This window comes from Poromitra crassiceps (assembly GCF_964638095.1).
Source record: "Poromitra crassiceps genome assembly, chromosome: 6".
Lineage (NCBI taxonomy): Eukaryota > Metazoa > Chordata > Actinopteri > Beryciformes > Melamphaidae > Poromitra > Poromitra crassiceps.
In genome coordinates this window covers 16,449,291-16,476,685 of record NC_139627.1, presented here as the reverse complement: position 1 = coordinate 16,476,685, position 27,395 = coordinate 16,449,291, and the positions used below count along the sequence as shown (strand labels likewise).

At 45.0% G+C, this 27,395-nt stretch overlaps 1 protein-coding gene across 1 annotated transcript in view; it reads right to left on the bottom strand.

The window, feature by feature from the left end:
* The window catches only part of LOC310777748 (aryl hydrocarbon receptor-like), a gene marked incomplete at its 3' end in the record, with an annotated part of 38,922 nt that overhangs the window by 9,050 nt on the left and 2,477 nt on the right, over positions 1–27,395 (bottom strand). The window contains exons 2-5 of the mRNA XM_083638113.1: positions 20,877–21,064; positions 2,971–3,083; positions 2,464–2,553; positions 16–136 (exon numbers count right to left, since the gene is read on the bottom strand). Coding sequence (XP_083494239.1) covers positions 16–136; positions 2,464–2,553; positions 2,971–3,083; positions 20,877–21,064 — 512 coding nt within the window. The remainder of the gene's footprint in view (positions 1–15; positions 137–2,463; positions 2,554–2,970; positions 3,084–20,876; positions 21,065–27,395) is intronic.

The window sequence follows — 27,395 nt, the reverse complement described above, 5'->3', positions numbered from 1 at the left end:
ACGATCCATACATACCCTCTCCTCTCCTGTCTGAGGTGCTCTCAGTGGGGTTGAGGGCAAAGTGCAGCTGACATCTGAACATCTCTCTGTCGTCCGTGTGAATGAGATCATACACACTCTGGTAAAGGACATCGGACTGAGGACAGGAGAGAGAGTGTGAATGAGATCATAAACACTCTGGTAAAGGACATCGGACTGAGGACAGGAGAGAGAGAGAGAGAGAGAGAGAGAGAGAGAGAGAGAGAGAGAGAGTGTGAATGAGATCATACACACTCTGGTAAAGGACATCGGATTGAGGACAGGAGAGAGAGAGAGAGAGAGAGAGAGAGAGAGAGTGTGTGTGAATGAGATCATAAACACTCTGGTAAAGGACATCGGACTGAGGACAGGAGAGAGAGTGAATGAGATCATAAACACTCTGGTAGAGGACATTGGACTGAGGACAGGGGAGAGAGAGAGAGTGAATGAGATTATAAACACACTGGTAAACAACATTGGACTGAGGACAGGAGAGAGAGAGAGTGTGAATGAGATTATAAACACACTGGTAAACAACATTGGACTGAGGACAGGGGAGAGAGAGAGTGTGAATGAGATTATAAACACTGGTAAACAACATTGGACTGAGGACAGGGGAGAGAGAGAGTGTGAATGAGATTATAAACACACTGGTAAACAACATTGGACTGAGGACAGGGGAGAGAGAGAGTGTGAATGAGATTATAAACACACTGGTAAACAACATTGGACTGAGGACAGGGGAGAGAGAGAGTGTGAATGAGATTATAAACACACTGGTAAACAACATTGGACTGAGGACAGGGGAGAGAGAGAGTGTGAATGAGATTATAAACACACTGGTAAACAACATTGGACTGAGGACAGGGGAGAGAGAGAGTGTGAATGAGATTATAAACACTGGTAAACAACATTGGACTGAGGACAGGAGAGAGAGAGTGTGAATGAGATTATAAACACACTGGTAAACAACATTGGACTGAGGACAGGAGAGAGAGAGAGAGTGAATGAGATTATAAACACACTGGTAAACAACATTGGACTGAGGACAGGGGAGAGAGAGAGAGTGAATGAGATTATAAACACACTGGTAAACAACATTGGACTGAGGACAGGAGAGAGAGAGAGTGTGAATGAGATTATAAACACACTGGTAAACAACATTGGACTGAGGACAGGGGAGAGAGAGAGTGTGAATGAGATTATAAACACACTGGTAAACAACATCGGACTGAGGACAGGGGAGAGAGAGAGTGTGAATGAGATTATAAACACACTGGTAAACAACATTGGACTGAGGACAGGGGAGAGAGAGAGTGTGAATGAGATTATAAACACACTGGTAAACAACATTGGACTGAGGACAGGGGAGAGAGAGAGTGTGAATGAGATTATAAACACACTGGTAAACAACATTGGACTGAGGACAGGGGAGAGAGAGAGTGTGAATGAGATTATAAACACACTGGTAAACAACATCGGACTGAGGACAGGGGAGAGAGAGAGTGTGAATGAGATTATAAACACACTGGTAAACAACATTGGACTGAAGACAGGAGAGAGAGAGAGTGTGAATGAGATCATAAACACTCTGGTAAACAACATTGGACTGAGGACAGGGGAGAGAGAGTGAATGAGATCATAAACACTCTGGTAAAGGACATCGGACTGAGGACAGGAGAGAGAGTGTGAATGAGATCATAAACACTCTGGTAAAGGACATCGGACTGAGGACAGGAGAGAGAAAGAGAGAGAGACAGAGAGAGGGGGGGGGGGACTAAAGGCATCAATATGCTTGTTGAACTGCATCTGATAACAGATCAAAGTAGGACTCCCGAATTGACTTTCCCTATTATAGTTCCAAAGAACTGGCTGATATGGGGAGGTGACGAGATTATTGGAGGCTGTCCATCAACCTAGGGAGGGCGGGGAAAAAAAAACAGGAATTAGCGCAGCAGTGTTGCCAAAGCTATATTTAGCTACCTTTCAGGACCCCCTGCAGCTTCATTGGCTGTCTCGCTGTCTTTTCGGTTTTGAATTGGCCGATTTTGAATTTGGCCCCTCCTCACATCGCGGTCGTCGCTCCCACCCGCCGCCAGGTATCCCAGCATGCTTTGGAAGGTGATGAGAGATGCATACACAATGAATGGGCAACTGGCGACTTCAAGCGACAAGCGTCGCCGTGGTGTGCGTGTGCAACGTCACTGGATAGCACCATGGCGGTCCAGGCTGCAGCAGATCCACACAGCCCTGAGCCATAGCTCTAAGTGAATCGCGCGGGCACAGCTTACGACACAATCACAGAGTCTCATGCGCAACTAGTCGACCCTATCGCTGGGAAGGGGCGGCCCATTTGGAGACTTTGGATTTGGAGAGTGACTTTTCTGACCATAAAAAGGCCATTTACAAGTGATGACAGTTTATAGAGAGATTCTCAGTTGTTACCTGATGGTAGCCCAGGAAGTCCTGGATGGTTGGAGAAGTGTAGAAGATTGAGCCATCAGTCGTCACAACCACGACAAAGCCATTCAGAGCCTGTAGAAAACATGGACACACACGTCAACACCTACAAACTACAGCTGCAGCCATTCATCCGTTAGTGTGAAGCGCCAACTATTTTGATAATCCATTACAGTAATTTTTTAACACAAAGAAAAAAAAACTACAAATTCTCTGATGCCAGCTTCTTAAAATGTGAATATTTTCTGGTTTCTTTACTCCTCTGACAGCAAACTGAATATCTTTGGGCTGTGGACAAATCAAGACATTTGGGGACGTCCTCTTGGCCTTTGGGGAAACACTGATTGACACATTTTACCATTTTCTGACATTTTTTAGAACAACGAACTAATCAATGAATCGACAAAATAAAAGAATCGCTAGTTGCAGCCCTAATACAAACACATGTATGCTGTACATCATATACACAATGCCATGTATTTGTTATTCTACCTGGAGAAGGAGCTCTCCCTCGGAGAGACTGACTCCACCCAGGGACGTGGTCTGCCCGTGTCTGCTGCTCGCAGAGACAGAAGGAGTGGACCATGCATTCTTCTGGACGGTTGCTGCAATGTAGAACAGCAAACAACTTAGTGACACTAGAACACACATTTGCTTTTTCACACTGGTTTTCCATTTCAAATGTCCTGAAGCTCCCCATGCACAAAACATTTCAGATGTCCTGAAGCTCCCCATGCACAAAACATTTCAGATGTCCTGAAGCTCCCCATGCACAAAACATTTCAAATGTCCAGAAGCTCCCCATGCACAAAACATTTCAGATGTCCTGAAGCTCCCCATGCACAAAACATTTCAGGGCATCACACAAGTAAAGTAGGCTAGAACAGTGGCTCTCCAATGGGGAAAATAAAAAGAACAACTTTTTTTTGCAAAAGCTTCATAGTTCAATGAAAATATTGTATGCTTTAAATCTAAAATGGTTCATGGATTACATTCTAATCTAACAAACCTATCAATTTAAAAGTCAAGCACGTTACCGTGGAAACAATTAAGCTTAGCCAAAATCACAAATCAGAATGAGGGCGTCCCCGGTATATGTTCTATCTTCTATCCTGTGTAAGGGCTCCTTGCCTGAAAAACATTTGAGAACCTCTGGGCTAGAAAACAAAGGGAAAATGTTGGCAAAATATGATTCAAAAACTAAGTGAGAGGATGAAGACATTCTGTCCTTAATTTATCTTATTTCCTGGGACGGAACTAAGCCTGGAGACAGTTCCAGAGAGATGGTCCAAGCCAAATGGCTGCAGTGTGGAGTGGACACATGACAACTCCAATGCAGTGTCACTGACTGGAGCTGATGACAGCAGAGATGTGCCTCCCATCCTCCTCTCGTCTTTCCTCCCAGATGTTACACTAGTCCAGGGGTGTCAGACTCATATTAGGTAGAGGGCCGGATTTGTTCAACTGAGACCTCATGGGGGCCGGATTTTTTTTTTACTAAAATCAATTCGACTCATTTACCCATTTACTTCACAAAAGAAATACTGCTCTTTCCATTTCTCTTGAACCTGCCTGCATTCCGTGTCAACCTTTCTCTTTTTCGACAGCATCTTGTTCAGGGGCGGACTGGGATCATAATTCAGGCCGGGCATTAGATACCAAGCAGGCCAGGCCGATACGGGCTGACGCGCGTGCCGGCGAGATTTGGGCTGTTTGAAGCCCGATTTGGGCCGTTTGAAGCCCGATTTGGGCCGTTTGAAGCCCAATTTGGGCCAAGTCCAATTTTACAATGAGATGCACCCACTTTAACCCTGAATAAAGTAATAAAACCACTAGTAAACCAGTAGGCGGCGCCTGGCCTGCTGTTCAGTGAGTGGCCTGACAATTTTTTTTTTTTTTTTTTTTTTTGCAGGCCAGGCCAGGCCACCGGGCATTTGCCCGACGTGCCCGATTATGCAGTCCGCGCCTGATCTTGTTGATTCTTTTGTTTTTTGGTAGGTAGCTGAATGCGCGATTCAATTCCAGCGTGGCATCATGTCGGCTTTGTTTACACCTACTGACATACTTCCTTGTAGTGCAGGTTAATTAACTTATGAATGAACTCTTAGCTTGCTTATTAGCCACACGTAGTTCATGATAATGGGGTGCGAATTTAATAATAATAATAATAATAAAAAAAAAATATATATATATATATATATATATATATATATATATATATGTATTCCAAAACATCTCGCGGGTCGGATGAAACCTGCCCGCGGGCCGGGTCCGACCCGCGGGCCGTATCTCTGACATCCCTGCACTAGGCTCTTAGTATGTAGTGTCACACCAACACAATATTTGCATCAACGCACTGCAAGTGAAGATGTGCATGCTTTCTTTCCCCCCCTTTTTCTCCCAATTGTATTTAGCCAATGTCCCCTGTCTAAGCGGTCTCGGTCGTGGCTCCACCCCCCCTCTGCTGATCTGGGAGGGTATAGACTCTCACATTCCTCCTCCGATACATGTGCAGTACTCGCTAGCCACCTCTTTTCACCTGACAGTGAGGGGTTTCATACATGTGAACGCTTCCCTCCCATAACCAGCCGGATGAGGGGAAGCGTCCCAGACCCAGAGAGAGATCTGCAGCATGCAGTAACGCAGTGTATCAGACCCAGAGAGAGATCTGCAGCATGCAGTAACGTAGTGTATCAGACCCAGAGAGAGATCTGCAGCATGCAGTAACGTAGTGTATCAGACCCAGAGAGAGATCTGCAGCATGCAGTAACGTAGTGTATCAGACCCAGAGAGAGCTCTGCAGCATGCAGTAACGCAGTGTATCAGACCCAGAGAGAGCTCTGGAGCATGCAGTAACGTAGTGTATCAGACCCAGAGAGAGCTCTGCAGCATGCAGTAACGCAGTGTATCAGACCCAGAGAGAGCTCTGCAGCATGCAGTAACGCAGTGTATCAGACCCAGAGAGAGCTCTGGAGCATGCAGTAACATAGTGTATCAGACCCAGAGAGAGATCTGCAGCATGCAGTAATGCAGTGTATCAGACCCAGAGAGAGCTCTGGAGCATGCAGTAACGTAGTGTATCAGACCCAGAGAGAGATCTGCAGCATGCAGTAACGTAGTGTATCAGACCCAGAGAGAGCTCTGCAGCATGCAGTAACGCAGTGTATCAGCATAAGAACTCTCATGGGTCTGGCGTCGAGACTACTCAAGCAGTGAGTGATGCCATCAGTTATAATGACAGAATCACTTCATTCACGTCATTTTAAGTGAAAGTTTCAACACGAGAGCCGCGCGGAAATTAAAAACATGGAATATTTTCAAAAATGCTGAAAACTGGGTGTTCTTGGGTGGGTCACGCAGTGCGATGGAAGCAGTGTTGAACAGACAGGAATAACGTTTTTCCTCTATGCTAAAAAAGAAGCCATGTATTAAGCTTCAGAAAATCTTTGCTAATCTAATCTGCGATCGCTGGCATCCAGTCAGCTAAGCAATGCCACCTTTCCTTTTCTTACAGTAATGACGCTATGGCACGCTAACAAACTTCCCTGCCCTCCGCACCTTCACCCACCACTCCCCCCCCCCCTCCCATTTTTAAAACAACTGCGGCACCAAGGAACTTGACACGATGTCGCCTCCAACTAATGTAGGCATTTTTGCCTTTATTTAGATAGATTCTGATTCTGACAGGACAGTAGGCAGACAGGAAAGGTGGGGAGAGAGAGAGGGGATGACATGCGGCAAAGGACCTCGGGTCGGATTCGAACCCGCGTCGGCCGAGGACAGAGCCTCAAACAAATAAGAGTTTAACTTTAGGGTCAACTCGTCCCTTTCGTAACTGGCTGATACAGTAACCCAAAACCCCCCATCTCGCCTCCCTTGTGCTCCCCTCTCCTCTCTTGGCTGCCCCTCTTATTTTCATTCTTTCCTTCCTCTTCCTCTTCCTCTGCCACCCGCCCCCCCTCCTCTGCTCTGCTCTGCTCTGTGGAATTTCAGGGTAGAGAGTTCACACGGCGAGTCGGCGCACCGGGCCAAAGACGTGGGCCCGGGAGGGGGGGGGGGGGGGGGGCAAGAGGAGATGATGTGGTGGCTAAAGCTTGCTTTATACTCGCTGTGCCGCGAAGGGCGTGGGGGAGGAGCGAGGGCCGCAAGCGTCAAATGACGTCAATGTGTTGGGCGCGACCTCCGTAGGCCGCCCACCGCGTACCTGAAGATTTTTCTCACAGCGCAACCTCCGCACGGCTTCTCTCCAAACATGGCCGCTTGCGAGCCACTGAGCCCTGAACAGTACACTGAGCTGTGTTTTCGCCACATTTCTTGACCCATGTGGTAGGCTGAACTTTGACTTGCAACTGTTCGTTTTTAGTAATTTCACCAAGTAAATGTGTTGTGTTGAGAGCATGATTGAGAGAGATTAAAAGCAGCACAGAGTAGGCTATCAGGGCTGAGAAGTAAAACGGCTATTCAGTAAAAACAAGTTTGGTGATTCATTCATGTGCTGATGTGCGGTCGTTTGAGAGCGAAAGCGCACTCAGTACTGCACATAATAGCGTTTCATTGTGACTTTTCACGGGCTGTTCTCACTATTACCATTGTACAATAACATGCTGATCACTTGGCTGATCACTTCTGAGTATAAAAGCATCTGCCCCAGCACGAGGTCCGCACGGTGACTCGCGGAGCCTTGCTCGAGTATAATGAGCGCTTAACCAGAAAGAGCCAGTGCAAACAACATCTGAGGTGGCTAAATGCAAGCGAAACAACCACAGCATAGCTTACATCAAAAAATGCAGAGACACATGCACAAGGACTGAAGTGGATGTGCACGTGTGCCGGGTTATCATGGTTTTGTATTTTTTCATTATTTTTTATTTCGTTTTCAATTCAGTTTAGTTTAGTTTTAGTTCGCTTCCAGTTTGTCTGTGATTTTTTTCTTTTTTTTAGTTTAGTCTTTATTAGTTTGAGTAGCCTATTAGTTGTATTTCTTTCTCTTTTTTTTGCATAATATTGGGGGTATTTGTTAGGGTCAAGAGTTAATAAGTTCAGAATAGGTATTACATTACAAGCACAACACTTTGTAAAGGCAATGTAGACATCTCAGTCTCAATAACCATATGCACCAATGCTTGTTGTGTTGACAAATCTGACCAAATTGACAAAGACTAAAACTAAAGACATGTTCTGTATATTTTTATTTGAGCTATCTTGTAAATACACAATCTCGTTGTTGTTGTTGTTGTTTTTCCTAAGGTCTAGTTTTTATTTATTTTTATTTCAGTTAACTAAAATGTGTGTTTTTCCCCCCCACAGCTAGTTTTAGTTTTTAGTTTAGTTTTAGTTAGTCTCGCTTGTCAGACTATCCCCATTTCACGCTGTATCAGCACAGGAGAGTCTGGCTGCACGGAAACAGGCTACTGGGATAAGCCCTCCCCTGCTCTACAGCTGCTCCCCATTGGAGCGACTGTTTCAGTCGCTGCCGGATGTCCGCTCCCCGCTTATTAGAAGCTCTGTCATTGGCTCCGACCATCAATCAGAGCGGCTTCCGCTCCCTCCCTCCCTGTGTGACGCTGTAAATAGTGCCCTGCCGCCTCAGTGAAAACAACAACGCTGACTAGCTAGCAAGCTAACGGCAGAAACAACCTACACGCTAGCTCGTTGCTACACGCTGAAAATGGCAGGTTGGATTGTTGGAAACTATTTTCTAAGGGCACTGCCGCTAAGCGCCGCCCAAGTAAGTCTTACCCCTGCAGCCTGCATCCTTCCTGTGAGTCAGACTTGATTTGAAGTTAACTATAATAACCTTGGTGTGTGCACTTTATGTGCACGTGATCTGATATTGTTAGGTAGGAAAGGAAACACAGGAGGAAGGAAGTCATAGTATGCAAACATCCTTGCTATAATAGTAATTACGTAAATGAAGAAATATCTGTGTGTGTGTGTGTGTGTGTGTGTGTGTGTGTGTGTGTGTGTGTGTGTGTGTGTGTGTGTTTGTGTGTGTGTGTGTATGTACAGTGTTTCCCACAGGATTTTGAGTATTTGTGGTGGGGGACCGCAGACCCCCTAGGGGGGTGCGGGGCATGCCCCCCTGTGAGATTTTTTTAAACATTTTAAAGTTAAAAGCATGAATTTGGTGTACTTTGAGAAAGCTTAACACATTCACTGCCAACAGTTTTTTCCAATCAGTAGGTAGCTTCTGCCAAGGTTTTTTTTTGAGGATTCTGGCTCATCTTTCAAGAGCCGAGGATTATTTTCTGCTAGGACTTTGTGAACACAAAATATCTCAAAAGAACTAATAGAATGTGTGCTTTCTCTGTCTAAAAGAGTTAGTTTTTATTATGTTCTGTTATGTAGGCATTAGCAGTTGAATACAGCATGGTTTCAGAGATTTTCAGAGAGTTTTGAGATAAATGGATTTTTAGAACCACCTCACGTGCCTGTGATTATGGGTGCCCTTGGGCAAGTGTGTATACTGTATTGTGTTTGTGTGTGTGTGTGTGTGTGTGTGTGTGTGTGTGTGTGTGTGCGTGCGTGATTCAATAGAACAGGCAGAACAGTCACTTTAACCATTTATTTTTGGCATCAGTGAGACATCAGACATCTAAACAATATAGTTCTGAACAGTAATTTCCTCCATAACAGCACCCCCACCCCCCTCTCCTTCAAACTCCTCCCTCCGTAGGTGTGTCTCTGGTGGCTTTGCAGCGTTTGTCACAGGCGAGTTTCTGCTGCCTGTCTGTGCTGCCTGGCTGCTGGCGGCCGCTCGTCGGGCGAGTCTGGATGGGGCTCGTTTGTTTCTGGGTTTTCGGTTGTGAGCTTTGATGAAGCTGCGTGCGATTCTGGGCTTTCTGCTGGTGTTTCAAAGTGTGTTGCACCCAGAATCTATTTTTGGAATCGCCCACCGTTGTGCGCCAGCGCGAAAGCGTTTTCGCCAAACCATTTTCATGAGAATGGCTTCCTCACGCTTCTTCCTGGTATTTTTGCTCGGCTTCCTCTAGTCTGGAGAGCACTGTCGCCACTTAGTGGGTCGGTAAAATAGGTTATACACATTCAATAGCTCCCATATATTTATAGGAGATGTAAAAGGGTTTGATCCACGTCCCACCGTCAAATTTTTTTTTTTTTTTTGACGAGATAACTCGTCCACGGCAGTCAACCGTTGGATTTTTTTTGACGAGTTAACTCGTCGACGGCAGTGAACGTGTTAAGAGCAAAATTAAAAGGCTAGATCTATGAAGAACATGTCATCATTACTGTGCTGTGGGTTTACAATGACAAACTAAATTTCTCCCTATAGGTCAGGGATACTCAACTTGCTTTGCCACTTTCGTGAAATGATAGAAGGCGAGGGGCCATTAATAAACAAACAATATACATTTTTCTGTAGCGGATTGTAGGTTTTTGGGGTGTCAGCCGGAGTTTAGGCTGACAATGTTGTGCACACCGGATAGTTAGTTAGGTTAAGTACATACATAAGTGCCTGGGTAGCGAGCAGATGGCGGTATTTGACAATTTAGCAGCTAAATCATAGATTATTGAAAGATATTCCATATTCCAGACTGAAATGCTATAACAGAAGTATTGGCCAGAATGACATGAACATTTATTGGACACTTATTCAGCGGGTATCTTGCATGTTGCGTTCAGGTGCACTGTATTAAAAAAAAAAAAAAAGAAAAAAAAAATGTTGGTCAACATCTTTTTGTGGCGGTCAAAATCCACAAATTCCTTTATGTATGGGAAACACTGATGTATATATATATATATATATATATTCGCTTGTGAAAATGTCTCTCTCTCTATATATATACCGTAAATTTCGGACTATAAGCCGCGGCTTTTTCCCCGTTTTTTGGCCCTGCGGCTTATATAACGGTGCGGCTTATCTATGGATTTTTTCAAAAAAAAAAAAAAAAAAAAAAAAATCTCTCTTTTTTAGCACTCTTTCTAACTATAAATCCACTTCTGTTTTAATTTCCTCTCTTGCCCTCTTTTCACCACACCACGGACACTGTGTGCACTGTAAAAAAAAACACAGGTGGTGTTGTGTTATGTTGTTTTGTTGAAATGTTAATAAATGGGAGCTTCCTCAAACAGCCATCTCTTTCCCGACAATCCCCTCTGTGCATGAACCCTTACATATGGTAATTAAACATTAAAACACAATTAAAAAAAAAATATATATATATATATATATATATATTAAAACACCTGCGGCTTATAGTCCGGTGCGGCTTATATATGTAACAAACAGGCAATTTTGCTGCTGCGGCTTATACTCCGGTGCGGCTTATAGTGCGGAATTTACGGTAGATATATATTCACCTCTCTCTCTCTATATATATATATATATATATATATAGACAAAAATATGAGTGATATGGAATGATAGATTAGCACTTTCTAACTGATTCAGTCAGCTCCACACATCTAGCTGTGTGCTATGGCTCAATAGCTGTCCTGCACAGATAGCACCGGCCCTTAGTTTACAGAGGCCAGCAGGCTGTGTCTATCCGAGTGTCATTTCTGCTTATCTTGCAGCCTTGCTGCTCACATCCTCAAAGTCCTTCCTGTGTTCAGAGGTGCCTTAAGGCCAGGCTGAGTTTCTCCCATATCTCCTCATTCTAAAATCAATATAAAAGGCATGGTTGTCACCTTTTCACCACTGGTGAGTTTGCACCCCTGGTTTGTGGAGGAGACTACTGGCAAGCACTGTGGTTTGGGGTTGAGATGACTGGTTAGGGTTAGGCTCGTCTGGGTATGGAGGTATGTATGTGGTAACTTCTTTTTGTGGTTCTACTATTCCTTAAAGCTGCATTCAGCGATGTTTTTGTGTTCAAATAAGTGTTAAATGGCTCTATATTCTGACAGCAATCACTGAAAAAGAGTGTTCAGTGAGTGTTCAGTGGCCAGTGACTTGAAACCCCCAACTGTCCTCTATCTCTCTCCTGTAGTCCTGCAGGCAGGGCGGATGTATCTCCGCAACCGTAACTCGTAGAGACTCATTGCGGCATTAAATTCGGGGTGAAAAAATACATAAAGTCCTTTATTGGGATCGCGATCTGACTTTCCGTTTCCAAGAAAATGTCAACTTTTCTCTGATTGGATAGTTTGAGGTCGCCGCCAATTTTCATCCAATCAGAGAAAAGTTGACATTTTCTGAGAAACGGAAGGTCCAATCGCGATGCCTTAAAAGGACTACCGTAAATTCCGGACTATAAGCCGCACCAGTGTATAAGCCGCACCTTCAAAGTTGACTATTTTTTTCTTATATAAGCCGCACCGGACTATAAGCCGCGGGTGTTTTAATGGTATTTTTTTTTTGTTTTTTGTTTTTGTTTTAATGTTTAATTACCATATGTAAGGGTTCATGCACAGAGGGGATTGTAGAGGAAGCTCCCATTTATTAACATTTCAACAAAACAACATAACACAACACCACCTGTGTTGTTTTTTACAGTGCACACAGTGTCATACAGTGTCATACAGTGTGGTGAAAAGAGGGCAAGAGAGGAAATTAAAACTTATTATAGTTATATAGGATTTATAGTTAGAAAGAGTGCTAAAAAAGAGAGATTTTTTTTTTTTTTTTTTTTTTTTTGAAAAAATCCATAGATAAGCCGCACCGTTATATAAGCCGCAGGGGCCAAAAAAGGCCAAAAAACGGGAAAAAAGGTGCGGCTTATAGTCCGGAATTTACGGTATATGTATTATTTCACCCCGAATCCAATGCCGCCATTACGGTTGCGGAGATACTGTACGTCCGCCCAGCCTGCAGGACTACAGGAGAGAGATAGAGGACAGTGGGGGGTGCGGGGGTTTCAAGTCACTGACCAAACATTCTATTTCAGTGATTTCTGTCAGAATATAGAGCCATTTAACACTTATTTGAACACTAAAACATGGCTGAATGCAGCTTTAAAGGTGCTGTGGTCTCATTCTAGACGACGGTAGCGCAAGATATAATAGGAAAGAAGCACTTAAAAACGGTTGGTTGGTACACAAGTCTATAACTACGTTAGATCAGCAGAGAGAGACATGGCATCAACTTTGGCTTCACTATTTTTGTTGCGAGCTTTGAGGTGTGTGGTCTCTAGGAGGGGCCCCTAAGGGTAAGCATAGCGCACGCACGCACGCACACACACACACACACACACACACACACACACACACACACAGTACATGCATGTAACACACAGAGAGCTGCCTTCAGCACAGTCCCAGGCATCTCCTAAGCGGCCTGTCCTCAGAGAAACCTGAGACACTCTGCAGCTGTTAACAATGATGGTCCACCTCATACTCTACTGTAGAGTGTACTACAGTACAGTGTGTCTACACTCCCCACCCCCCACACACACAACACTCAATATACTGTGTTCAAACTCAACTCTTCCACCATCATCTTTGTTGAAACTGATTGAAAATGAACCAATGAAAATATAGAAGTAGAAGAAATGCTACCGTTACTGTCCCGATACTGCCTCCCTGACAGTACCTCCTGAACCGCTTGACTTCCTTCAGGGTCACAGTGAAAACAACGACGCTAACTAGCTAGCAAGCTAACGGCAGAAACCTACACGCTAGCTCGTTGCTACATGCTGAAAATGACAAGTTGGATTGTTGGAAAACTATTTTCCAAGTACACTGCCGATAAGCGCAGGCCATCGCAATTCCAGAATGGTGACCTGCGCTGCCAGACTCCTCTCACGGAAGGGAGGGGAGTCTGGCAAGCGAGACTAATAAGCGGCCGTTCACACCATACGCCCGAAGCAACGCTCAACCTACGCTCAACCTACGCTCAACCTACGCTCAACCTAAGCTCAACCTATGCTCAACCTAAGCTCAACCTACGCTCAACCTAAGCTCAACCTACGCTGAACCTAAGCTCAACCTACGCTCAACCTAAGCTCAACCTACGCTGAACCTACGCTCAACCTAAGCTCAACCTACGCTGAACCTACGCTCAATCTACGCTCAACCTACGCTCAACCTAAGCTCAACCTACGCTGAACCTAGGCTGAACCCACAAGTTTCATTTAGCTGTCCGTGTTAACAGGCGAGGCCGTTCACACCACCCGCGCCGCGCGTGTCACACTCACGCCTTGCTCAAGCCATCGTTCAGGATTCAGTCCTATTTTCCAAGCGTGACGCGTGAAGCTTGAAGCTGCCATGCATGAAGTGAATGCAGGGGGGGAGGGGGGTTGGTGGAGCAGCTCCCAGCCAGGCGCTGAGGAACGGAGAGTGTCTGCTGTGTGAACGGTTAGGCTGAGGAAAGGAGAGTGTCTGCTGTGTGAACGGTTAGGCTTGAGGAAAGGAGAGTGTCTGCTGTGTGAACGGTTAGGCTTGAGGAAAGGAGAGTGTCTGCTAAGTGAACGGTTAGGCTTGAGGAAAGGAGAGTGTCTGCTGTGTGAACGGTTAGGCTTGAGGAAAGGAGAGTGTCTGCTAAGTGAACGGTTAGGCTTGAGGAAAGGAGAGTGTCTGCTGTGTGAACGGTTAGGCTTGAGGAAAGGAGAGTGTCTGCTGTATGAACGGTTAGGCTTGAGGAAAGGAGAGTGTCTGCTGTGTGAACGGTTAGGCTTGAGGAAAGGAGAGTGTCTGCTGTGTGAACGGTTAGGCTTGAGGAAAGGAGAGTGTCTGCTAAGTGAACGGTTAGGCTTGAGGAAAGGAGAGTGTCTGCTGTGTGAACGGTTAGGCTTGAGGAAAGGAGAGTGTCTGCTGTGTGAACGGTTAGAGGAAAGGAGAGTGTCTGCTGTGTGAACGGTTAGGCTTGAGGAAAGGAGAGTGTCTGCTGTGTGAACGGTTAGGCTTGAGGAAAGGAGAGTGTCTGCTGTGTGAACGGTTAGGCTTGAGCTCGCGTTCAGCGTCAGTCAACCATCAGTTCTGCCTATGGTGTGAACAAAGGCTAACCTCACTGCGGAGACAACAAGGTTTGTCCAGCTTAAACACCATTGGTCCAGCTGCAGTTACGCAACGTATCCCCCAGCCAGGGCTTTCTATTCGTTTCCAATGTCTTCAAATGATATATAATACATCGCCTTTGTGTCCCCCTTCAGACATGAAGCTGTGAGTGGCTGTTTAGTGTGTCCCTGGCCTGTCCCCCTTCAGACATGAAGCTGTGAGTGGCTGTGTAGTGTGTCCCTGGCCTGTCCCCCTTCAGACATGAAGCTGTGAGTGGCTGTGTAGTGTGTCCCTGGCCTGTCCCCCTTCAGACATGAAGCTGTGAGTGGCTGTGTAGTGTGTCCCTGGCCTGCGTGACTCAGTGGAGCAGACAGACACTGCTGCTGCCTGGAGGCTGGAGGCTGGAGGCTGGAGGCTGGGTACCCTCTCGTTCTCAACAAACACAGGAAGCAGACATCAACAGCCAGCCAGAGCCCCCCACCCCCCCCCTCCAAAAAAAATACATTAAAATTGTTTTCCCCTTGTCATATGTCTCTATTTTTCTATCTGACCTATTTACTCAATGTTTATACTGATGGAATAAATGTCTTAGGGCCATTTAGTAGTACTTCTTAGGGTCTTAGATTAGTCTGTAGGTGGCTTTAGGTTAGTCTTAGGTATCTTGTAATCTTAGGTTAGTTTTAGGTATCTTGTAATCTTAGGTTAGTCTTAGGTATCTTGTAATCTTAGATTAGTTTGAGGTGTTTTGTAGGTTGTAAATGTTAATGTGTAATACAGTAGCAGCAATCTTCCATCCAGTATTCCGCCCTAAACAAACGTTCTCCACAATCAGAGGAAACCGGCGTGGAAGATTAGCTGGAGCATTTAGCAGAAAGTCAAAAGGCCACCGAAAGGGCTTTTCCCGGAGAAAAAAAAAAACAATTCTAATTTGCAATGCTTTCATCCTGGAAAATCCATATATTTGAGTCATTTTATTTTGGTAGTTGTTGAAACACATTATTTGGTCTTGATAGTTTGGTTGAAGCTGTGAAATGGTTATGATACGAGATCATTTGAGGGTGGGGTACATTAATACAGGACAGTAAAGCCCAATGTATACTTCGTCTCTCCACACTTTTGAAACCATCGCCGACAGAAATTAGGTCTTTGTCGACACTTCGATAAGTATCTCCTACCAAGTGAAATGTATGTCGCTGTCGCATGTCGCGCAAGTGTGATTGGCTATCACTGGGCTAGATAGTAGTTCACTGGGCTTGACTTCCTTGTTTTGGTTTTCGCTGTATTGAAATCGATTGAAATGAATATGAAAACGTGTCCCGGCTATTTCTATCGGCCTGTCCTGGATGTTTGACTTGGTGAAAAAATCACAAAGAACACCGTGACCAACTTCCCAGAGAGAGAGAGGAGGTGAGCTGTGTGTCATTATGCTGCAGTCATCATCAGGTTGCAGGGACAGCGCAGTTTACGTCCAACGTGGTTAACCATAAATGCAACACCATGGGCGACAGTTTATTTTTTGTCGGCAAACCACATGTTGAGCGACACTTTCCAATAAGTATAAATTAGGCTTAAGCCGGTCTGGAGCGTCTGAGGTGAGACCTGTGTCTGCTGGCAAGAACAGAAGTCAACTCTGTGTCTTCAGCTGATCAGCTAGTCAGCAAAGTTGTTTTCCATTTGGAGGTTAGATGAAGGAAACTGACCAGGAAACAGATGGAGCAGTCATTAGGTACAGCTCTACCAACCGCAGACTGGGACTGTACCGCATCCTGGCAATGTAGCATACACACTGTTCATGGTCAATTGAATTACTCTCACTCACACACACACACACAGTCACACACACACACACACACACAGTCACACTCTCACTCACACACACACACACACACACACACACACACTAGCCCCTGGAAAAAAACACAAAATAGCCCCAGGAAGATTCACTATCACCTTTTTATTCAGAGCCCCAATATGGTGCGGAAAAAGATGTTTTTGTCAGGAAGGCCTTCTGTTACTTCTAACAGGCAGATCAAGCCTCTTCTGTTACTTCTAACAGGCAGATCAAGCCTCTGGAAATGGTCGTGGAAAATGGAGCATTATAACACATTCATCCATATTCAAATAATAAGCAGAATGTAGCAGTGTAGCCAAAGAATTAACACTTTGAAAAGCGCGTCTATACAGACGGTTTCATTGGGATTGTGTTGCTACAGTAGGGAACAGTTTGTACTCAACTTTCCTGTCAGCTGTTGTATTAGCAAGTGGCGCAACAGGAAGTAACCCAATTCAGAATGTTTATGTTGTCAAGTTGACCCCCCACCCCCACCTCCACCCCCACCCCCACCCTTTATTTATACAGGGGAGTCTCACTGAGAACACACACATTCCCTCATACCTGGAAAGCTCACCAGTACAACCACAGTCTGATCTGCTGGCCACTGATCTGCTAGCCACTGCAGCGGTTGGGGTTAAAGGAGAATTTCGTTTTTTTTTTTTACCTGGACCCATCTCCTGGCAATAATTATGATTTGGCCACTCACCCAGCAATGTCCGCGGCGTTTCTGGCCGTCCTAGCGTTGTTTTGAGATCAATAGCGTCCAAGTCAGTTGTAAAATGGAGCTGATTTGGGGCCAAGTGTGAGCCTGTCTTTCCTGCATCTAAATAGCTATTTTTATTCCCGTTTTCGCCACATATTGTAATAATGTGATCCCGCAACATCCACCAGAGTGATATTTCGCCCCAGGCCATTTCCTGGACTTTCACAGGGATTAAATTACCTCAAACGTGATCTCGGTCACCAAGTCTCGTGAAGTCCCGCGATACTTTCCTGCCGACTGGCCAACTACAGGTAGGACGCTTTGCGGTGGTGGTTTTAGCATAACCTATGTGGGGTTTGGCATAATCTTCGTTATTTCGAAGATTATGCTAAAACCACCACCGCAAAGCGTGTACCTGTAGTTGGCCAGTCGGCAGGAAAGTATCGCGGCGGCGGGACTTCACGAGACTTGGTGACCGAGAGTTTGAGGTAATTTAATCCCTGTGAAAGTCCAGGAAATGGCCTGGGGCGAAATATCACTCTGGTGGATGTTGAGGGATCACATTATTACAATATGTGGCGAAAACGGGAATAAAAATAGCTATTTAGATGCAGGAAAGACAGACTCACACTTGGCCCCAAATCAGCTCCATTTTACATCGCTGGGTGAGTGGCCAAATCATAATTATTGCCAGGAGATGGGTCCAGGTTAAAAAAAAAAAAAAATTCTCCTTTAAGGGCCTTGCTCAAGGGCACCTTAAGTGGTGGTAATGGGGGAGGGGCAAGCGCTGATTTTTCCCCTTTCCCCACCCAGATGTATCCTGCCGGTCCCGGGGATTGAACCGACAACCTTCCGGTTACAAGCTCGCTTCTCCCAACCTTTAGGCCACCACCATTGATGATTCAAAATGTATAACGGTTACACATTTGTATACATTTAACTGGGTAGTTTGTCTTGCAATCTGGGAAGCCAGAGTCTGTCAGTCTGACGACCAGCAGCAGGATATTTGTAGGGGGAATGCATAGGATGCCATCCCCCTTGTTAACCTGCCAAATTGAACAGTTAACTGTTTATAGAGTTGAGCAGAAATGTCGCCTGGACCTAAAACACCCAACTGATCAACTCCAAATGCATTCCCTGTAAACAATGACCGCGGCGCACAGAGGCGGAAGTCTTGGCGCGCGCGGACATCCGCTCTACAACGGAAAACCCCAAAATATCAGCCGTCTGTCTCAGAGTCTTACTCGTCAGACTGATAAGACTCTGGTAGGGCTGCACAATATATCGTTTCAGCATCGTCATCGCAATGTGCACATGTCCGTGCACCAGGCCGTTATTGAAAATAAGAATTTGTTCTTAATTAACTTGCCTGATTAAATAAAGGTTGATGATGATGATGATGATGTTCAATAGTCACATCGCAGAACATGCAATGTCAAGTAAGGCAAATTAACTCATAACATACAGTAATGCACGCCCTCTCTGTGACGTTCTAAGCTCTTTTCCTACTAACTATAGTACCTTTACTCTCTTAGCATCCTTCAACTCACCCTGGCTGCGGCTACAAACATACTCACTTCCTGCTACATCAACCATACAGGTTACCCAAGGCTTGATATAGACCTATTCAAGTCTTTTGGTGAAAAAATTCCTGTATTTTTTCACATCACAATATACTGTATATATATATATCGCAGAAGAAAAAACGTATTGCAATGTCAGTTTTTCCCAATATCATCGTGCAGCCCTAGATTCTGGGTGCCGAGATTGATTATCTTGTATAATAAGAAAAGAAGAAAATGACCAATACTACTGTCCCTCTGGCCATTTTGCTAACTGATAATAGCGTTGATCACAGCAAACTCAATGCAGTGTGTCCCACTTCTCGTTATTGCAGCATGCACACACGCCCCCACAGACACACGCACGCGCACACAGACGCACGCACGCGCACACGCGCACACACACACACACACACACACACACACACAGGGGTGGGAATCACCAGATGCCCACGATACAATACTAAAACGATACTCGAGTCACGATACGCTAGTATTGCGATATATTGAATATTGAGATATTTCGATATATTGTCTAACTCCTTTTCCTACCTTTTCCTTCACCGGAAGTAAAACATGCAGTGTTTTTTTGTTTTGTTTTGTTTTGTTTTGGCCCCACACGTAGGCTACATTATTAAGCTTCGCCGGACTCAATACGGCACTGCAGGCGCGGACTGCAACATCGGGCGCTTCGGGCAGATGCCCGGTGGCCTGGCCGGGCATGGCCTGATTCTTTTATTTATTTCTTTTAATATCGATACTTGGCGTCCAAATATCGATACAATATCGTCAGGCAAAATATCGCGACACTATGGTGTATCGATTTTTCCCCCCAACCCTAAAAGACACAGGCACACACTCTCTCACTCTCACTTTACCAAACCTCAGGCATGAGAGGGATCACATCAGTGTGTGTGAACTCGCAGACTTCTTTTTGCGTTGCCGGCCTTTTTCTCTCTTACTAACTGGTGCAATCATTGATGACAGTATGGTAAACAGACGCTTTAGTGAATCTGTGATTAAGATGCCAAAGGGCTATGTGCTGTAAGAAGGCTTCATTGTCAAAAGGACAGCACATAATTATCTCCAATGTGTGTAGTTGTACAGCAGAGGGTGTGCCAGCGGCTATTTGAACTTGTTCACTTCACAACTAATCGTATATATATATATATATATATATATATATATATATATATATATATATATATATATATATAATTTGAAATTGTTTTTAACTATATACTAGTTTAAACTACTTTTGCTGACTACTATGCTGACTACTATGGCTGATACCCATAACCACTATTAATATTGCTGTTATTTTTGCGCATCGGACCAATAGCGATATATTAAAAAAGAAAAAGATCGACCGATACTAGGATTGACGATAGATCATCATGCATCCCAAATTCTACTTCCTCAACTTCTGCATGTGCGGTGCAGTGACCTGACCTCATGTCACATGTAAACCACATTATTAGGAGAGGTAATTATTGTGTGCATGTAAACGCAGCCAGCGTTATCTTTCACAAAGCTGACTTTCTCCTCGGTCAAATTCAGCTGTGTAGGCAACCAATCACCACCATTCATCGCTTTTTCTTTTTTGTGTGTAACCCAATCAAACGGCAGAGAAAAGGCCCACTGTTCCAGGCTGATGCACGGGCGATCTCATGTTACGCTGCCTAGTCTCCATCTGCCCCACAGCACACTCCCGCTCGCCCCCACCCTCCTCCCAGCAGGGCTACTATTCATTATTATTCACAGTGTCGGGTTCCCTCTCCGACATCCCACACACTCTCACAGCCACACCACACACACTCTCACAGCCCAGCCACAAAAATGTCCGGAGCAAAACACACACACACACACACACACACACACACACACACACACACACACACACACACACACACACACACACACACACACACACAAAAGACGTTCGCTCAGCTTCCCAACGCTGAATCCCACGCGCTACGTCCTGGCGGCGAAATTCTTCGCTGTCAGGTGAAGAGAAGGTGCAGCTGGCGACTGCACATGTATCGGAGGAGGCATGTGCTAGTCTCCAACTCTGCCCAGATCGGCAGAGGGGGTGGAGCAACGACAGGGACACACCTATGCTGCTCAGAGGCACCATGAAATGTGTCCTCTGCTTTTTCCCATCCTGGCTTGTCCTCCTCCATGATTCAGTCCAGGAGCAGTGTGTGTGTGTGTGTGTGTGTGTGTGTGTGTGTGTGTGTGTGTGTGTGTGTGTGTGTGTGTGTGTGTGTGTGTGTGTGTGTGTGTGTGTGTGTGTGTGTGTGTGTGTGTGTGTGTGTGTGTGTGTGTGTGTGTGTGTGTGTGTGTGTGTGTGTGTGTGTGTGTGTGTGTGTGTGTGTGTGTGTGTGTGTGTGTGTGTCACACTGACCGTGGAAGTAACTCTTGGCCTTGAGGTACCCCACGCTGAGGCGGAGCACAGACAGCTTGTCCAGACGACCTCTGACCTCCTGAGAGAAGGGCAGCAGGCTGCTCAAGCGCTCCAGCTCCCCGTTCAGACGCTCCCGGTGTCGCTTGGATGGATTGGTCTTCACAGGCACCCCAGGTGGAGGCTTCACGCTGGAACGAGACATGGGAGAGTCCATTTTCAGACACGAACGCCTAAGAAGCTATGCTTCAGTGATGGCTCCCTGCAATCTGAGTCTGTCGTAAAAATAAAAACGATGTTAATTTTAGTTTTAAGGAGTAAGGATCAAGCTTGACACATTTTTATTTAAATTCTGATAGTGAATTCTGTTAACTATTTTAATGAAACATCCCACTATAAGGCAAGGAATCTCTGTACCAGCCAGGGTTAGCTCTAGCCAGGCTAGCCATTGTTGGCAATAACAGTTGATAATGCACATGGTATTTTGCACATACAAACACCGTAGCAACATGCCCACAGATAGAGGCTAGACAGTGTGTGTACAACTGATTTAATGAGACACAAATAAGGTGAGCGTGAAACAGGCACCAGGAGAGTGAGTTAGTGCGTGAACGGGCCGAAGAAGAAGAAGAAGAAGAAGAAGAAGAAGAAGAAGAAGAAGAAGAAGAAGAAGAAGAAGAAGAAGAAGAAGAAACTTGCAAAGTTTCAACAATGATAGGACAACATTTGGCAACAAATATGCCAATTTTGGTGCTTCTTTCCAGGTTGTGAACATTTTTTCTTTAATCTGCTCCACTATTCTGACAGGCTGATGACTAGATCAGAGGTAATCTGCTGTGTTCTGATAGGCTGATGACTAGATCAGAGGTAATCTGCTGTGTTCTGATAGGCTGATGACTAGATCAGAGGTAATCTGCTGTGTTCTGATAGGCTGATGACTAGATCAGAGGTAATCTGCTGTGTTCTGATAGGCTGATGACTAGATCAGGGGTAATCTGCTGTGTTCTGATAGGCTGATGACTAGATCAGAGGTAATCTGCTGTGTTCCGACAGGCTGATGACTAGATCAGAGGTAATCTGCTCTGTTCTGATAGGCTGATGACTAGATCAGAGGTAATCTGCTGTGTTCTGACAGACTGATGACTAGATCAGGGGTAGTAATCTGCTGTGTTCTGATAGGCTGATGACTAGATCAGAGGTAATCTGCTGTGTTCCGATAGGCTGATGATGGGAGGAAGGGTAATCTGGTGTGTTCTGATAGGCTGATGACTAGAGCAGGGGTAATCTGCTGTGTTCTGATAGGCTGATGACTAGATCAGAGGTAATCTGCTGTGTTCTGATAGGCTGATGACTAGATCAGAGGTAATCTGCTGTGTTCTGACAGGCTGCTGACTAGATCAGAGGTAATCTGCTGTGTTATGATGGGCTGATGACTAGATCAGAGGTAATCTGCTGTGTTCTGACAGGCTGATGACTAGATTAGAGGTAATCTGCTGTGTTATGATGGGCTGATGACTAGATCAGGGCTAATCTGCTGTGTTCTGATAGGCTGATGACTAGATCAGAGGTAATCTGCTGTGTTCTGACAGGCTGATGACTAGATCAGAGGTAATCTGCTGTGTTATGATAGGCTGATGACTAGATCAGAGGTAATCTGCCGTGTTCTGACAGGCTGATGACTAGATCAGAGGGAATCTGCTGTGTTCTGATAGGCTGATGATTAGATCAGAGGTAATCTGCTGTGTTCTGATAGGCTGATGACTAGATCAGAGGTAATCTGCTGTGTTCTGATAGGCTGATGACTAGATCTGGGGTAATCTGCTGTGTTCTGATAGGCTGACGACTACAGCAGGGGTAATCTGCTGTGTTCTGATAGGCTGACGACTACAGCAGGGGTAATCTGCTGTGTTCTGATAGGCTGATGACTAGAGCAGGGGTAATCTGCTGTGTTCTGATAGGCTGATGACTAGAGCAGGGGTAATCTGCTGTTCTGATTATGGAGAAGCATCTGTCGTCCGTCCATCCATCCATCCATCTTCTTAGTTTTATGTTCATGCCTCTTGATGTGGTCATTTAGTTGAGAACATCTCTTGTACATCCCTTGTTTAATTTGTCATATTTTATTTATGAAATTATACTTTCGTTGTCACTTTCTCCGGCACCTATCAGTTGCAGTCCATTGTTTGGTCCAAAGATGGCGGTGCAACAAAAGCACCGTATACATAGTGGAAACCTGGAAAGTCTGCAACTGACCGGGGGTGGGGGGTGGGGGGGACGGACGAGTGGGGAGCAGAAGAATGTTTCCTGTTGCAGTCGGCCATATCTTCACCCACAATCCATGTTGAGTGTGCAGAGTTCTAGCATTCCTTTTTGGGTGTAGATATCAGCTCCCTGAGAGTAAGGGAAAAGCCCTGTTTCTTCTGACCGGGGCCCCTTCGAAATTATTTGACTTGAGCAACTGCCACTGCCACAGTCAGTGTTTCCCACACAGACTTTACTTGGGTGGGCCGCCCAGGTAGATTACTATGTTAAAAAAAAACATGTTTGGACCAACATTAACTACCAAATGGACCGTATTTGACTGGAAAGCGTGAATAATCCACTAACAAACTAGGTTAGAAGAACACCCAAATCTGTGTTTTTATTTTACTATTACAACATGGCGCTAATGGCGCCAGCCTTCTCCACCTACATAATGTTTAAACTTTTAATGTTAGCATTTGAGCTAACGCTACTCTAGCAAACATTACTAATGTTACTAACTTGATTAATAAGACCTATTTGGGTGATGCACTCCAGCCTGCCAGCTTTAAAACCATGTCAGGTTCATTTAAATCTAGCTAAAGTCAAAGGAAAGTGCAGTAGTGCATTGTTTTGGGTGGTAGCTGGTGCTGGTAGGTGAAATGTTTGTGCAATTTCTTTTCAAAATAAAACCCCCACAGTTCTCCATAGACATTTAGAAAAATCCTTATATAACGAGTTTAAGGCTGGAACCAAGTCAACCCTATCCTATACTATTCCCAACCCAAGCCATTGCTATCCTATACTATTCCCAACCCAAGCCATTCCTATCCTATACTATTCCTATATTCCTACTGTATTGTGAGTGACCATAAAACATTTCACTTGGAGCAAAAACAAAAACAAAGACGAGGGGGGGGGGGGGAATCTAATATTCGATGTTTGCCCCCCGCTTGTTAAACACTGATCTTGCATTAAAGATTTTGTGGCGGAGATAGGCTAGTGGCTACTCCTCTTAACTGGTTTATATCTCTGAAATAGATTTTGTGGCGGAGATAGGCTAGTGGCTACTCCTCTTAACTGGTTTATATCTCTGAAATAGATTTTGTGGCGGAGATAGGCTAGTGGCTACTCCTCTTAACTGGTTTATATCTCTGAAATAGATTTTGTGGCGGAGATAGGCTAGTGGCTACTCCTCTTAACTGGTTTATATCTCTGAAATAGATTTTGTGGCGGAGATAGGCTAGTGGCTACTCCTCTTAACTGGTTTATATCTCTGAAATACTCTAAACGATAGCACAGCAGGCAGCAGACATTCAATTGTATCCATTCCTCGTCCACCACATGCAACTTTTAAAAGAAATCCAGGAGCTATTTTTCATTTAGTCTGAAGTACGAGAGTCAGGAGGAACAAAGAGTTTCTCAGACAGTCTTGTTTCTGCCATTGGGCAAATATCAGTTATTTTTCATGCATTTCTGACATTGAATTAATCGTGCCTTTATTGCCAAAGACCCTCCCACCCAGCACACTGCCTATTTCAGCCCATGCCCTCAGGTACATGCTACAGGACTACACTCCAAAACCACACGCTTCAAGGACAGTTTCCCCCCCACAGCTGTACAAACTCTCATGGTGACAAGCACAGTTTACAGAGTTCTTCAGCAATATAATACATTGATACATAACACTCATAAGTCAAAACACAAGCCCATAAACCATAAGATGAACAATGATATAAAACGGTTTTAAGAAGGGATGTAAGAGATGACAGTCATTCTGCCAGTCTGAGCTCCTCATGCAGGTTGCCCCAAAGCCCATGAGGGGTTGCCTCACAGTCCACACAGTCAGCAACCCAGCTGTCATCACCTCCCTACCCTCCACCTAATCAGTGAGAGGCTCTGCTGCAGGCAGACATAGGCTACTGCTCTTATTATCACAAGATCATTTCGCCAGTTTGCTTTAATGTGCGCTAATGATTAGATTATGCCCGCTGGAACATTAAGCAACGTGTGTACACCTCGCCCATGAGAGTGTCGCGCAGAATATGAAGATAGACTAAACCGGGGACAGATCATGACAGTGTTATGTACCTCTGCGCTGCTGCGTGAGACTAGAGCCGTCTGGAAGCGAGAGAGACCAGGAGGGAATTTATTTTGGGAAGATGCTCTGAACAATTTTGACAACGTGGAATGGAAGCGTCATTTTCGCATGTCCCGGTAATACGTGCTGAGTCTGGTCCGACCCGCACGCAAGATCACCCGGTGGCGAAAACCACTGGAAGCGCGTTTGCGACTGGCAATAGTCCTTTGGTGGTACGCAACACCAGGGGAATATCAAACAATCAGCTGTGTATTTGGTGTTGGACTGTCTACTGTGTGCAACCTGGTCCACGAAGTCACAGCCCACTGATAGCGGAAAATGACTGGACCCCTTTCTCACCTGTCTGTCTATCGCGGCATACCGCTCTTCTGACTTGCTAAAAACTGGTGAAATGGCCGCGACGACGGGGTCGCGCTTATACCGGCACGGCGCCTTTCCCACATGCAGCCATTTGACCACGTTCCGGTCATTTTGCGGTACAAAGCGCATGTGGGAAAAGGGCTATACATACATACATTAGGGCATTCACAGACTAGTCGACTAGTAAAACCACTAGTCGACACTGTGCTTAGTAGTCGACTAGTCGTTTTTTTATTTATTTTTATTTTATTTTATTTTATTTTTATCTTTAAGAAAGAACATGAGGTATTTACATGACATACATGGACTATCATATCCCATATCCCATATCCCCCACAAAGAACATCAAAACACAACAAAACAAAACAAGAAAACTGCATAAGATACACAATAATCCAAGAACAAACAAGACTATTGGACAAACAACCAAACAAAAACAATGCATTCAAAGTAAATACATAGATCTTGCCCTGTTGGCAGCTAGGAAATGCATAGCTTTAAATTGGAAAGCATCCAATCCCCCAGCTGTAGTTCACTGGTGGAATGAACTCTCAAGTTACCATACGTTGGATAACATTTACTACAACAGCAAAGGCAGATTCTTAGACATCCCCAAAATATGGCAACCACATACAGAGTTTGACTTTAAGAACTTTTTACCCCAGTGTCATTAGGCTTATCAGGATAGGAGCTGAATGCATTGTTTTTGTTTGGTTGTTTGTCCAATAGTCTTGTTTGTTCTTGGATTATTGTGTATCTTATGCAGTTTTCTTGTTTTGTTTTGTTGTGTTTTGATGTTCTTTGTGGGGGATATCAGGGATATGATAGTCCATGTATGTCGTGTACATACCTCATGTTCTTTCTTAACTCATTGAGTGCCAATGACGATTGTCGTCAATTGCGTTTTTTGACGGTGGGACGTGGATCAAAGCCTATTACATCTCCTATAAAAATATGGGAGCTATTGAACGTGTATAACCTATTTTACAGACCCATTAGGTGGCGACAGTGCTCTCCAGATTAGAGAAATGTCAGGAAAACAGCAGGAAAAAGCCCCGTGATGAAAGAGAAACCGCTCATGCTGCAGCCAGAGCCATATAGATGGCTCTGGCTGGAGCTGACGTTGGCTGCGAACAGCAGTCAATCCGCGCCCACAACTGAGCCCCTCTGCCTCTGTCTGTCTGTCTGCATAGTTTCTCCACACGATTAGCCGCCAGAAAGGCAGCACCCGACGCCGAAGGGCCAAACCATTCTCAGCAGTCCGGTTTGGCTTTTCCGTGTCGCGCTGGGAGCCGGCGCACAAAAACAGAGCGCTCCGAAAATAGACTGGGTGCGTGAGGCTGTGTGTTAGTGTGGGGAGGAGTTTGCAGCTGAGGGGGGGAGAGGGGGGTGGGGCACGCAGGGCACCACACAACTACACCCCGTCACTCCATCAGAAAATATTAGCTTCAGACTCAGTGAATGTGCTTCAAATGCTTCATTTCACAAAAGGCGGAATATCTCAGGTTCTAATTTGAAACGTCTCTTTTTGCTCAAAACAACCTATCTTCTCCGGCTCATAACTAAAGAACGGAAAATGGTATCAATAAACTTTTTTTTGCAGATGATAGAAGAGAGTCTCATCGTTCTTTGTGCGTGTTCGGTGTTTACATAGTAATATCACACAATATTCTGTGGGCCTCGAGAAATCACTGAAAACGCTCTGAAACTCTGGCACTGGGAGCGTCCATTCTCCAAAAGTGGCTGGCACTTAATGAGTTAAAGATTAAAAAAAAAAAAAAAAAAAGACTAGTCGACTACCTTTAGGGACGACTAGTCGA